The sequence below is a fragment of the Schistocerca serialis genome, chromosome 9 (genome assembly GCF_023864345.2).
Source record: "Schistocerca serialis cubense isolate TAMUIC-IGC-003099 chromosome 9, iqSchSeri2.2, whole genome shotgun sequence".
Taxonomy (NCBI): Eukaryota; Metazoa; Arthropoda; class Insecta; order Orthoptera; family Acrididae; genus Schistocerca; species Schistocerca serialis.
In genome coordinates, this window is record NC_064646.1 from 479,710,312 (window position 1) to 479,724,213 (window position 13,902).

General features: G+C 53.1%; 1 protein-coding gene across 1 annotated transcript in view; it reads right to left on the minus strand.

Annotated features, from left to right (window-relative positions):
* Positions 1 to 13,902, minus strand: part of LOC126418964 (GTPase-GDP dissociation stimulator vimar) — a 97,368-nt gene that overhangs the window by 75,666 nt on the left and 7,800 nt on the right. Inside the window, exons 3-4 of the mRNA XM_050086010.1 lie at positions 8,044 to 8,286; positions 7,765 to 7,928 (exon numbers count right to left, since the gene is read on the minus strand). Coding sequence (XP_049941967.1) covers positions 7,765 to 7,928; positions 8,044 to 8,286 — 407 coding nt within the window. The remainder of the gene's footprint in view (positions 1 to 7,764; positions 7,929 to 8,043; positions 8,287 to 13,902) is intronic.

The following is a 13,902-nucleotide window of genomic DNA, read 5'->3' on the forward strand; positions in this document are numbered from 1 at the left end:
CAGGCTCACCAGATTGTCGGCAGCGGAGCGGCCTTTACAGAACCCACCCTGAGATTGAGCCAGAAGGCCCCAAGACTCCAGTACCCAATTTAAGCGCCGGCTCACCATCCGTTCAAGCAACTTGCAAAGAACGTTGGTGAGGCTAATGGGACGGTAGCTGTCCACCTCCAGAGGGCTCTTTCCAGGTTTCAAAACCGGGATGACAACGCTTTCCCGCCATTGCGACGGAAACTCCCCCTCGACCCAAAGACAGTTGTAAAGATCGAGGAGGCGCCGCTGGCAGTCCACTGAAAGGTGTTTCAGCATCTGACAGTGGATGCCATCTGGTCCAGGAGCGGTATCAGGGCAGGCGGCTAGGGCACTGAGAAATTCCCAATCACTGAATGGAGCATTGTAAGATTCTGGGTGGTGGGTGCGAAACGAAAGGCTCCGACGTTCCATCCGCTCTTTAATGGAGCGGAAGGCCCAGGGGTAAGTCACAGAAGTGGAACTCATAGCAAAACGTTCTGCTAAGCGGTTTGCAATGACGTCGGAGTCAGTACAAACTGCTCCATTCAGTGAGAGCGCAGGAACGCTGACAGGGGTCCGATAGCCGTAGACGCGTCGAATCTTGGCCCAGACCTGCGATGGAGTGACATGGAGGCCAATGGTGGACACATACCGCTCCCAGCACTCCTTCTTGCCTTCGCGGATAAGGAGGCGGGCCTGCGCACGCAGCCGTTTGAAGGTGATGTGTTCAATGCAGGGATGTCGCTTGTGACGCTGGAGCGCCTGCCGGCGATCTTTAATCGCTTCAGCGATCTCAGGCGACCACCAAGACACAGCCCTCCGCCAAGAGGACCCAGAAGAACGGGGAATGGCAGATTCGGCGGCAGTAACGATGCCGGTGGTGACTGATTGAACCACCGCATCAATGTCATTACTAGAGAGAGGCTCAATAGCCGCAGTGGAGGAAAACAAGTCCCAGTCAGCCTTATTCATAGCCCATCTGCTGGGGTGCCCAGAAGAGTGACATGGTGGCAGTGACAGAAGGATCGGAAAGTGGTCATTACCACACAGGTCGTCATGCACTCGCCATTGGACAGACGGTAAGAGGCTAGGGCTGCAGATGGAGAGGTCAATGGCGGAGTACGTGCCATGCGCCGCGCTAAAGTGTGTGGAGGAACCACCATTTAAAAGCGAAAGATGCTGTGCTAATAAATGCTCAGTGGTGGCGCCTCGACCTGTCGCCACTGAACCACCCCACAGTGGGTTATGGGCGTTGAAGTCGCCCAGTAGCAAGAAAGGTGGCGGCAATTGGACTATCAGAACAGCCAGGACATGCTGCGTGACAGCACCATCCGGTGGAAGGTAAAGACTGCAGACGGTAACAGCCTGTGGCGGCCACACCCGAACAGCGACAGCCTCTGAAGCTGTTTGTAGAGGCACAAACTCGCTGTGAAGAGAGTTAAGGACGTATATGCAGACACCACCAGACACCCTTTCATAAGCTGCCCAGTTCTTATAATAACCCCGATAGCCACGGAGGGCGGGGGTTCGCATTGCTGGAAACCAAGTTTCCTGAAGTGCAATGCAAAAGAAAGGGTGAAGGCTGATAAGTTGGCCGAGCTCAGCTAGATGGTGGAAGAAACCGCTGCAGTTCCACTGGAGCATGGTATTTTCCATGTCTGTGAAAGGCATGACGGGACTGGGAAGGCAGATTACGCCGCTGGGTCACCTGCTGCCTCCGATTGAGCACCTGTGCTAGTGCTATCCATGGCGTCTGATGGACCCGCGAGATCGAGGTCCTCAGCGGACACCAGAATCTCCACCTCGACCTCAGACGCAGAGCTGGAAGGGCGCGGTGGGGTGGCTGCCACCGCGGGTGCTTTGGGCTTAGAGCTCTTCTTCTTGGATTTCTCACGCTGCTCCTTGGGTTTAACTGGCTGGGAGGGCTTCACTGATTCAGTCTCCGGGACTGAGGAGGATCGTGAAGCCCTTCGACCAGCTGATTGTGGGCACTTACGCCACTGTCGGTCGTCAGTCTCCCCACTGGCGGAAACCTGGGAAGGGAGGGACCCAAGGGACCCCTTGCGAGCGTCAGAAGCCGAAGAAGGTGGACACTTCTCCGGCTTAGAAGCAGGGACGGACGTCCCTGATGGGGGGGATGGAGTTGCTCCTGAGGTAGGTAGCGCAGGAGCAACCCGGTGGGTAGCGCCCCCCGCTGGCAAGGGGGCAGGAGGAGTTGTACCACTCATCAATCCGGCCGGAAGTCGCGAAACTGATGGGGCGAGCACAGGTGTTGTAGCAGCGGCGTAGGACGATGTCATTCTCACGGGATGTAATCAGTCATATTTCCTTTTGGCCTCAGGATAAGTCAGTCGGTCCAGGATCTTATATTCCATGATTTTGCGTTCTTTCTGGTAGATTCTGCAGTCGGGCGAGCAAGGTGAATGGTGCTCCCCGCAGTTGACACAGATGGGAGGCGGGGCACATGGAGTATCGGGATGAGATGGGCGTCCGCAATCTCGACATGTGAGGCTGGAAGTGCAGCGGGAAGACATATGGCCGAACTTCCAGCACTTGAAGCACCACATCGGGGGAGGAATATAGGGCCTGACGTCACACCGGTAGACCATCACCTTGACCTTTTCCGGTAACGTATCACCCTCGAAGACCAAGATGAAGGCACTGGTAGCTATCTGATTTTCCTTCGGACCCCGATGAACGCGCCGGACGAAATGTACACCTCTGCGCTCTAAGTTGGCGCGCAGCTCGTCATCAGACTGCAAAAGAAGGTCCTTATGATAAATAACTCCCTGGACCATATTCAAACTCTTATGCGGTGTGATTGTAACAGCAACATCCCCCAACTTGTCACAAGCAAGTAACTGTCGCGACTGGGCAGAGGATGCAGTTTGTATCAGGACCGATCCAGAGCGCATTTTGGAAAAGCCCTCCACCTCCCCAAACTTGTCCTCTAAATGCTCGACGAAGAACTGAGGCTTTGTGGAGAGAACAGACTCCCCATCAGCTCTCGTACAAACTAAGAATCGGGGCGAATAACTGCTACTGCCATCCTGAGATTTACGTTCCTCCCATGGTGAGGCCAGGGAGGGGAACGTTTTTGGATCGTACTTCTGAGCGTTAAAATGAGCCCGAGAACACTTAGAGACTGCTGGCGTCTGGCCACCAGCGAGAGACGATGTACCACGCTTCATTGCGGGTCATCCGCCCTGATGCCACCTACTCCGACCAAGGGCCCTCCCCAAGGGCACCACCCAGCCGTAGCAATAGCCACCTGGCAGGATGGCCATTGCCGGGAGTCCTGATGCCCCAGGGAGATGGGCATCTACTCCTTGGCATACGTGGGGAGTTAACGACGCAGGCATCAGTAGAGCGATCCCTGTGTTGTCAGGGAGCTACAACCAAGAGGGTACATGGCGGCCCCACCACAACGGACTGGCTACCGTGCTGGATGTTAGGTGACATGTGGTCCATGGTCGCCGTCAGTGCAGAAAGTGGCACTGCACAGCGCAAGGTGGAAAGTGCACGCAGGAACGTATCCATGCCCAAGAGATGGAGAGCGGGCACGACTGCAATGCAACGACAGAGAAGCTGGCGAAAGGTCTGAACGCTAGATGGACACAGTGCACCAAGTAAGGCGCCCTTCCCCAATCGGCTTGCTCTTCGGAAAAATTTTGAGAGATGGAGGTCAAACCCAACAGGGGACCATCACATACGGCCGAAAAGTTTGAGACTCCTTTTAGTCGCCTCTTACGACAGGCAGGAATACCGCGGGCCTATTCTTACCCCCGAACCCGCAGGGGGCGATTATTCTGTTGAGCATTCTTAATTGTGAAGATTTGGCAACCTCTGCTTGTCCATTCAACCTGTTGAAATACTCTTTTTTTCTGCGAAGTCTGATCACATTCCCACAACAGCCAGGAATTGATAAAGCTCACCCAAGCAGAGGTCTGATTGTCCAGGTACACCTTCTCCAATTGGGATGCGGCAGATTCCCCAGAGGCCAGCCACTAATGACTGTCTTGCTTCAGCAACTATCCATCGGTATGCAGCACACCTTGAAATTGAAGTTTTTCTTTTAAGACATTTTTCCATCATGTGCAGTTAAGCCAAGACAGCTGCTCACCAAAACAACAACTTTTCACAATCCCAACCCATATTCAGAGTTTACAGTAGTAAAAATCTGGTTATTCTGACCAGACTACAGCTCAGAAAGTGCAGGTTTGCTATGCTTACGTCCAGAAAAAGGACCAGAGTGTGCACTGGCAGATAATGGCGCACAACAAGGGTGAGGAACATTAATTTGGAGGAGGTGATAGGACGGAGGTGGTGGAAACTTGGTTGGGAAACTATATTACCGTAGGTTGAAGCTGGAAAAATTTTTGGAGCATAGAATGTGTCGTAAGCATAATTCCCATCTGCATATTTCCGAAAAGCTGGTGGTGAAGGGGAGGATCCAGGTGGTCTGGGTTGTGAAGCCATTAATATGAAGCATTTTATGTTCAGTTGTATGTTGTGCTATAGGGTGGTCCACTTTGCTCTTGACCAAGGTTTCGCAGTGGCCATTCATCCTGGAGGACAGCTTGTTGGTAGTCATACCAATATAAAAAGCTGTGCAATGATCGCAGCAGAGCTGCTATATGACATGGCTGTGTTCACAGGTGGTCTGACCTCTGATGGGGTAGGATAAGCCTGTGATAGGTCTGGAATTGGAAGTGCTGGGTGGTTGAATTGGGCAGGTATGGCACCTGGGTCTCACAGAGATATGACCCCTGTTGCAAAGGATTGGGATTGCAAGTGGCACAGGGATAGACTAGGATTTTGTGAATGATGAGTGATGGAACACCATTTTAGAAGGGGTGAGAAGGTTTTTGGTTACAGTGTCCCTCATATCAGAGCATGACAAAAGATAAAGCCCAGATGATGGACGTGGTTCAGTTCCTACCCAAGATCCTTCCTACACAAGATCCTTCCTACCCCTCCGAAAGTTGTGTCCTGTCACCTGCCCAACCTCCACATCATCCTAGTCCATCCCCATGCCACTCAAAATCCCAGCCCCTTGCCACAGGGATCATATCCCTATGGAAGACTCAAGTGCTACACCTGTCCAACTCAGCACTTCTTATTCCAGCCCTGTCACAGGCTTATTCTACCCCATCAGAGACCGGGCCATCTGTGAAAGCAGGTATGTCGTATTCCAGCTCTACTGCAATCACTGCATAGCTTTTTATATGGGTATGTGTATCAACTAGCTGTCTACCAGGATGAACGGCCATGTCCGAATCATAGCCAAGAGCAAAGTGGACCACCCTATGGCACAACATGCAACGAAACATAACATGCTTGATTCTAATGGCTGCTGCACAACTTAGGCCATATGGATCCACCCCTCCACCACCAGCTTTTCTAAACTGTGCAGATGGAAGTCATCCCTACAACACATTCTCCACTTCTGAAGTTATTTCAGTCTCAACCTACTGTAACCTATTGAAGCTTCACCCACCATCCAACAGTTTCAAGCCACTCTGTCCCCTCACCCTCACTGTGTGCCACTCTCAGCCAATGCACCACCGGTCCTTTTCCTTTCTCTGTTCCTCTTTCCTCAAAATATTTGCCTCTTAATTCTGTACACTTTTGCATACATTCAAACCGATTCTGAGAACATTTCTCCCACTCTGTTGTTGGTCCCTGAAAAACATGATTTTGGAAGGATTCGACGGCTTTCCGACATGACGATGGGAACAGAATGCAACAGAACGAACTCAATATTAATTAGATGTTCTTTTCTCCATCAGATAATGACTTGTTTTAATTAATGCAATGAATGGTTTTGCAACCAGATGTCTTGGCTGATGAGTCATATGGGTTATACGATCACCTGTCCTAGAAACTTTTCCATTTCTAAAATTTTGTGCAGAGGTGAGTTGGACACCTTCGGAAATGCTTTCGGTTCCACTGAGTCTTGTCAACTGAAGGTTGGACATCGGAGAGAGAGACATAATTACTGTGAAAAAGGTTCTGCATGCATATAGTAAAGACTACACTGGAACTATCAAAAGAAGTGTGAATAATACAAGGCTGAAGAAACATAAGGATCTTTGTCAACCACAGGAAATAGAAAAATTAGCTGAAGCAGAGCATCCTCTTCAATCAGGAAATCATGAGGTGAAGTTTTCAGAAACCAAAATTTTATCTACAATAACAAACTCTTATCCATAACTATCCAGAGAAGCCATCAAAATACATAAACATAAGGATAACATTAACAGAAAAGCAGAAGCCATGAAACGTAGCGATATATGGTTCACAGCTCTGCAGAATCAATAGATAAGTTTTAACTCTGATGGATGACAATTTATAGTCAAGTTTTATCTCTGACAAAGAATCTTTCTGATGATGATATGTAAACTTCTACTAACCCCTTTTTTCACAATATTAATGTCACTCTACAAGATCAGACCCGTCACTTGCCATGACTCAGCAGAACGCAGAAAAGCAGAAGCCATGAAACGTAGCGATATATGGTTCACAGCTCTGCAGAATCAATAGATAAGTTTTAACTCTGATGGATGACAATTTATAGTCAAGTTTTATCTCTGACAAAGAATCTTTCTGATGATGATATGTAAACTTCTACTAACCCCTTTTTTCACAATATTAATGTCACTCTACAAGATCAGACCCGTCACTTGCCATGACTCAGCAGAACGCAGCAGAACCAGGTCCACCTCTGAGGGTATTCAGCTCAGCTCTGACTGAAACTTCTGAATGGAAAAGTTAGAATCTTTCTGATGATGATATGTAAACTTCTACTAACCCCTTTTTTCACAATATTAATGTCACTCTACAAGATCAGACCCGTCACTTGCCATGACTCAGCAGAACGCAGCAGAACCAGGTCCACCTCTGAGGGTATTCAGCTCAGCTCTGACTGAAACTTCTGAATGGAAAAGTTTCATGGACCACAACTAGACAACTTAGGAAAAAACCAATGGCAACTGTCTGTAGTGCTGAATGAAAATTTGTATTGCCATGAAGAAGAATGTCATGATATTTCAGTTATTTTTTCTGATTTCACTGATGACTTGTGGCAAAAAAATTGCCACAAATGAACCCTTTTTGTTAGTTTTGGTTCATCTTGGAACTCCTGAACACCTGACTGTTGCTCATACAAACATAACCAAGTGTCGTCTGCTGTTTTGATGTTTAATATGGATTTGGTATTTCTTATTCAAATTTTCTGAGCAATTTCTTACACCCACTGAAACGCACTTTGCCAAATTGTGCAGAATCAATCAATCAATCAATCAACAACAGATATCTGCACCCACAATCCATGGTTTTTTTGAAACTGAAACAAGCCTTACTCAACTTTCACAAGATTTGTTGCTAACGGAAGCACAACCACGACAAAATGCTGCAAATGAATAGTAAACAAACTTTTGTGGAAGTGACTGATTATCAAAACTTGAATGAAGAAATTCTAGACACTTTGTCAATTTATGGCTTCACGAAACTCATAGTGAAACATGAGAAAAAATTTGAGGAAAATTCCATTTTTTCACAATGATGTTTCTTTAAACATTTACTGTAAACAAAATGCTTGGCCAATTTATTAACTGCATTTGTTTCAACAACAACAAAAGACAATTTTTAAAACTATAATAATGTCACATCTCGATAGCACCATGTAATGGTCACTTGTAAAGTCTTGAAATGTGACCCTCAAATTACACTTTGCTTTCCTCTAATGCCTACCTTCTGCTGAACATTTTCTTGGCCAACAAGCAAATTTAGCAGGCATCCTGAAGCTACAGCACGTAAATTTCTTTCCTCTTCACCAGCCTCAGATGCAAACTTCTCCAAAATTTGTATTAATGGTGGCAAACAGTGTGCCTCCAAAAGAAGTGTCCTTCCTTTATCTGTAAGAAATACATTACCTGGTATAACAATTCCAGGCAACATTGTAATTCACTTTTCAAACTAAGCCGAGAGATAGAGAGAGAGAGAGAGAGAGAGAGAGAGTTCAATACGTACCATTCTCATAACAGATGTTGCCTAAAGCTCGGCAGATCTGTATAAGAAGTTTAATATCATCTTCTTTGGCATCCAAGTGCTTAACTATGGCACCAAGTAATTCCGAATCAGCACATTTCTCACGGCCAGCATCAGACTTTGCGAGTTCTGATATAACCTGGGCTGTTTTGCTGACAACATCCTTTGATTTCCAGTTTAAAAGAGCTTTTGCTTCAGGAACAAATTGTGTATTGGCAGAAGACTCTGTAATTTCAATAATGTGCATAACTATATCATTTAATCAACAAAAATAATCAATTTTTGAAAATATACAAGAAAGACCACTGGCTCTATAAGTTTCCAAACTATAATACTTTTTTATATCAAACAATGGAAACTCCAGGTAGGAGCATCAACAATGTAGGAAAAGACAGATTGCTATTTACTAGAATGGAGACATGTCAAGTTGCAGACAGGCACAATTAAAAAACACTCATATATAGCTTTCATTCACAGCCCGAGTCAGTAGAAGACACACGCACGCACGCACACACCCAACTCTAGCATCTTGGGCCGGAATGCAACATCACGTGGGATACAAGCAGCAATTTGAGGGTGGGGGAGAGAGAGAGAGAGAGAGAGAGAGAGAGAGAGCGGGGGGGGGGGGGGAGAGAGAGAGAGAGAGAGCGGGGGGGGAGAGAGAGAGAGAGAGAGCGGGGGGGAGAGAGAGAGAGAGAGCGGGGGGGGGGGGAGAGAGAGAGAGAGAGAGAGCGGGGGGAGGGAGGGAGGGAGGGAGAGAGAGAGAGAGAGAGAGAGAGAGCGGGGGGAGGGAGGGAGAGAGAGAGAGAGAGAGAGAGAGAGAGAGAGAGAGTGGGGGGAGGGAGGGAGGGAGAGAGAGAGAGAGAGAGAGAGTGGGGGGAGGGAGGGAGGGAGAGAGAGAGAGAGAGAGAGAGAGAGAGAGGGGGGGAGAGAGAGAGCGGGGAGGGGGGGAGAGAGAGAGCGGGGAGGGGGGGGAGAGAGAGAGCGGGGAGGGGGGAGAGAGAGAGCGGGGAGGGGGGGAGAGAGAGAGCGGGGAGGGGGGGAGAGAGAGCGGGAGGAGGGGGAGAGAGAGCGGGGAGGGGGAGAGAGAGAGCGGGGAGGGGGGGAGAGAGAGAGCGGGGAGGGGGGGAGAGAGAGAGCGGGGAGGGGGGGAGAGAGAGCGGGGAGGGGGGGAGAGAGAGAGCGGGGAGGGGGGGAGAGAGAGCGGGGAGGGGGGGAGAGAGCGGGGAGGGGGGAGAGAGCGCGGGGAGGGGGGGAGAGAGAGCGGGGAGGGGGGGAGAGAGAGCGGGGAGGGGGGAGAGAGAGCGGGGAGGGGGGGAGAGAGAGCGGGGAGGGGGGGAGAGAGAGCAGGGAGGGGGGGAGAGAGCGGGGAGGGGGGGAGAGAGCGGGGAGGGGGGGAGAGAGAGCGGGGAGGGGGGGAGAGAGCGGGGAGGGGGGGAGAGAGAGCGGGGAGGGGGGGGAGAGAGCGGGGAGGGGGGGAGAGCGGGGAGGGGGGAGAGCGGGGGGGAGAGCGGGGAGGGGGGAGAGCGGGGAGGTGGGGAGAGAGCGGGGAGGGGGGGAGAAGCGGGGAGGGGGGGAGAAGCGGGGAGGGGGGGAGAGAGCGGGGAGGGGGGGAGAGAGCGGGGAGGGGGGGGAGAGAGCGGGGAGGGGGGGAGAGAGCGGGGAGGGGGGGAGAGCGGGGAGGGGGAGAGAGCGGGGAGGGGGGAGAGAGCGGGGAGGGGGGGGAGAGAGCGGGGAGGGGGGGGAGAGACGGGGAGGGGGGGAGAGAGCGGGGAGGGGGGGAGAGAGAGCGGGGAGGGGGGAGGAGAGAGCGGGGAGGGGGGGAGAGAGCGGGGAGGGGGGGTGAGAGCGGGGAGGGGGGAGAGAGCGGGGAGGGGGGGAGAGAGCGGGGAGGGGGGGAGAGAGCGGGGAGGGGGGGCGAGCAGGGAGGGGGGAGAGAGAGGGGGGGAGGGGGGGGAGTGCGGGGGGGAGGGGGGGAGTGCGGGGAGGAGGGGGGGAGTGCGGGGAGGGGGGGGAGAGAGCGGGGAGGGGGGGGAGAGCGGGGAGGGGGGGAGAGAGAGCGGGGAGGGGGGAGAGCGGTGGGGGGAGAGCGGTGGGGGGGGAGAGCGGTGGGGGGAGAGCGGTGGGGGGAGAGCGGTGGGGGGAGAGCGGGGGGGGAGAGCGGGGGGGGGAGAGCGGTTGGGGGTGAGAGCGGTGGGGTGAGAGAGCGGTGGGGAGAGAGAGCGGTGGGGAGAGAGAGCGGTGGGGAGAGAGAGCGGTGGGGAGAGAGAGCGGTGGGGAGAGAGAGCGGTGGGGAGAGAGAGCGGTGGGGGGGAGAGCGGTGGGGGGGGGGGGGGGGAGCGGTGGGGGGGGGGGGGGTGAGAGCGGTGGGGGGAGAGCGGTGGGGGGAGAGCGGTGGGGGGAGAGCGGTGGGGGGGGGGAGCGGTGGGGAGGGAGAGCGGTGGGGGGGGGGGGAGAGCGGGGGGGGGAGAGCGGTTTGGGGAGAGCGGTGGGGTGAGAGCGGTGGGGTGAGAGCGGTGGGGGGGACGTGACTGGGGGGGGGGGGAGTGCGGTGGGGGGGCGGGTGCGGTGGGGGGAGTGAAGGGGGGGGAGAGCTGTTGGGGGGGTGGGAGTGCGGTGGGGGGAGTGAAGGGGGGAGAGCTGTGGGGGGAGAGCGGTGGGGGGTGCGGAGAGCGGTGGGGAGAGCAGTGGGTGGTGGGGAGAGCAGTGGGGGGTGGGGAGAGCAGTGGGTGGTGGGGAGAGCAGTGGGCGGTGGGGAGAGCAGTGGGCGGTGGGGAGAGCAGCGGGCGGGGAGAGCAGTGGGGGGAGAGAGCAGTGGGGGGAGAGAGCAGTGGGGGAGAGAGCGGGGGTGAGAGAGCGGGGGGGAGGGAGCGGTGGGGGGGGGGGGGGTGAGAGAGCGGGGTGGGGTGAGAGAGCGGGGTGGGGTGAGAGAGCGGGGTGGGGGGATAGAGCGGGGTGGGGGGATAGAGCGGGGTGGGGGGATAGAGCGGGGTGGGGGGATAGAGCGGGGTGGGGGGATAGAGCGGGGTGGGGGGATAGAGCGGGGTGGGGGGATAGAGCGGGGTGGGGGGATAGAGCGGGGTGGGGGGATAGAGCGGGGTGGGGGGATAGAGCGGGGTGGGGGGATAGAGCGGGGTGGGGGGATAGAGCGGGGTGGGGGGGGGGGAGAGCGGGGGGGGAGAGCGGGGGGGGAGAGCGGGGGGGAGAGCGGGGGGGGAGAGCGGGGGGGGAGAGAGCGGGGGGGAGAGAGCGGGGGGGAGAGAGCGGGGAGGGGAGAGAGCGGGGAGGGGAGAGAGCGGGGAGGGGAGAGAGCGGGGAGGGGAGAGAGCGGGGAGGGGAGAGAGCGGGGAGGGGAGAGAGCGGGGAGGGGAGAGAGCGGGGAGGGGAGAGAGCGGGGAGGGGAGAGAGCGGGGAGGGGAGAGAGCGGGGAGGGGAGAGAGCGGGGAGGGGAGAGAGCGGGGAGGGGAGAGAGCGGGGAGGGGAGAGAGCGGGGAGGGGAGAGAGCGGGGAGGGGAGAGAGCGGGGAGGGGAGAGAGCGGGGAGGGGAGAGAGCGGGGAGGGGAGAGAGCGGGGAGGGGAGAGCGGGGGGGGAGAGAGCGGGGGGGGAGAGCTTGGGGGGGGAGAGCTTGGGGGGGGAGAGCTTGGGGGGGGAGAGCTTGGGGGGGGAGAGCTTGGGGGGGGAGAGCTTGGGGGGGAGAGCTTGGGGGGGAGAGCTTGGGGGGGGAGAGCTTGGGGGGGGAGAGCTTGGGGGGGGAGAGCTTGGGGGGGGGAGAGCTTGGGGGGGGAGAGCTTGGGGGGGGAGAGCTTGGGGGGGGAGAGCTTGGGGGGGAGAGCTTGGGGGGAGAGCTTGGGGGGAGAGCAGGGGAGAGAGCTTGGGGAGAGAGCTTGGGGAGAGAGCTTGGGGAGAGAGCTTGGGGAGAGAGCTTGGGGAGCGGGTGGCGGGGGGGGGGGGGCGTGAGTGGGGAGAGGGGGAGGAGAGGGACAACATATCTGCAGTGACAAAAACTCCCTTTCTCATATACTGGATCCTTCCCTCCACCATCAGCTTTTTTAAACTGCACTGACAGGGGCTATCCTTACAACACATTCTCCGCTCCCGTAATAGTCCCGGCCTGAACCTACGGTAACATACTGTCCCCACACCCTGTACCCAACAGATTCCACCCCCTCTGTCCTATCACCTGCTCCCCATTCCCATCTCCCACACTGTTTATTTGCAGCCCTCTTCCAATGCATATGCATCCATCCATCTTGCCCCACTTATATTCTTTTTTGCTCCATTTTTCCCCACCCCCCCTAACCCACAATCTGCTGACACTGCACCTGTTGGCAATCTAGTCCCTGCACACTCCTCCAGACTGCTGCTTGCATCCCACGTGATGATGCATTCCGGCCCGAGATGCTAGAGAGAGAGAGAGAGAGAGAGAGAGAGAGAGAGAGAGTACGTTTTACTGATAAAGGCTGTGGCCAAAAGCTATATGTGGATGTCTTAACTGTGCCTGTCTGCTACTTGAAATGTCTGCTTTATGGTAAGTAGCAGTCTGTCGTTTCTTACATTGTTGAAATACATTTGTATGTGTGTGTTCTCCTGCCATCACTTGAAGAGTAAATTATTTTTATCTACCCAATTACTTATGAACTATTAAATCATATTTTATACAGCAATATATAACAACAATAAACGGCATGGAAACTAAATGCTCAGAAACAGAAATTCTAGTTTATAAAGGGCCTTACTAGTAGCCATTCTTCCCATGCACCATTTGGGAATGGAAAAGGAGAGGTGTGCTTACTGTCAAACACTATAAGGTGAGTTGTGTAGTACAAATTTAGATAAAGATGCACAATTTATAAAGATAAATAGTATAACTGCTTGTGGTCAATCAGACTTTTCAAAAGGTCATGAAAAATTTCTGTTTAAAAAGAAAAAAGGAAAGAGGGAACTTCCTTATATGAATGTTGAGCAACAACACCTGCATTCATTTTATGTTTGCAGAACTGTGTTATGGAAGGATGGTCATAATGATTGCAACAGCAGTGATAAATGTCTCACAGCTATTAATGACATGGGTTTATTACTGGAGGTAAATATTACTGGCAAAACTGGCTGGTGGCCAGTATTTTTCCAAGACTGGTCTCACAAATCTATATTTACAGTGGCCATTACATGAGCAAATGCGGCATACCTCAGTGGTCAATGCATTTTTTGGCATGTACCGTAATAACTTCTTACCTTTTGGCATGTCTAGTGCACAAGCCATGTACCAGTGATAGTTAAAGCAGTTAGTACAAAATATTATCAAATGTGCAAACAGCCTGGGAAACATTATTGTTGTGGGGACCACACAGGAGTAGCATCTGGGAATCCTTCAAATGGCATTTACCCGTTTAAAGGAAAATGGTTCACATTGCCAGCTGGACAAGTGCAGTTTTTTTTGTATGTGCCCATCAAGTACCTAGGTCACATTTTGCAAGAGTGGTGCTAAGCACACATATTAGACCATGAAGAAGCTGCAATTAAGTTACCTGTGCCTAAAAATCAAAAAGAGCATCAATCTTTCTTGGGAAAAACAAATAAAGCAGCTTAAACATTAAAGATTCTGTAAAACAGGGGCAAAATTTGGGTAAACCTACTTCTGCCAGCAGGCTTTCATAAAACTAAAAAAAAAAATCTCGTGTCTAGCGCATGCTCGGCAAGCTGCACACCAGGCACATGATTAATTTTAGTAGTAGTACAAAATGTACATTGTCACTCCACAGAATAAAGCCTGGCCACATCATTAACTCAATAAGTGCCAGAAAGCAAAGCGCAACTTCAGAACTTTGCTGTGGATCATGAGG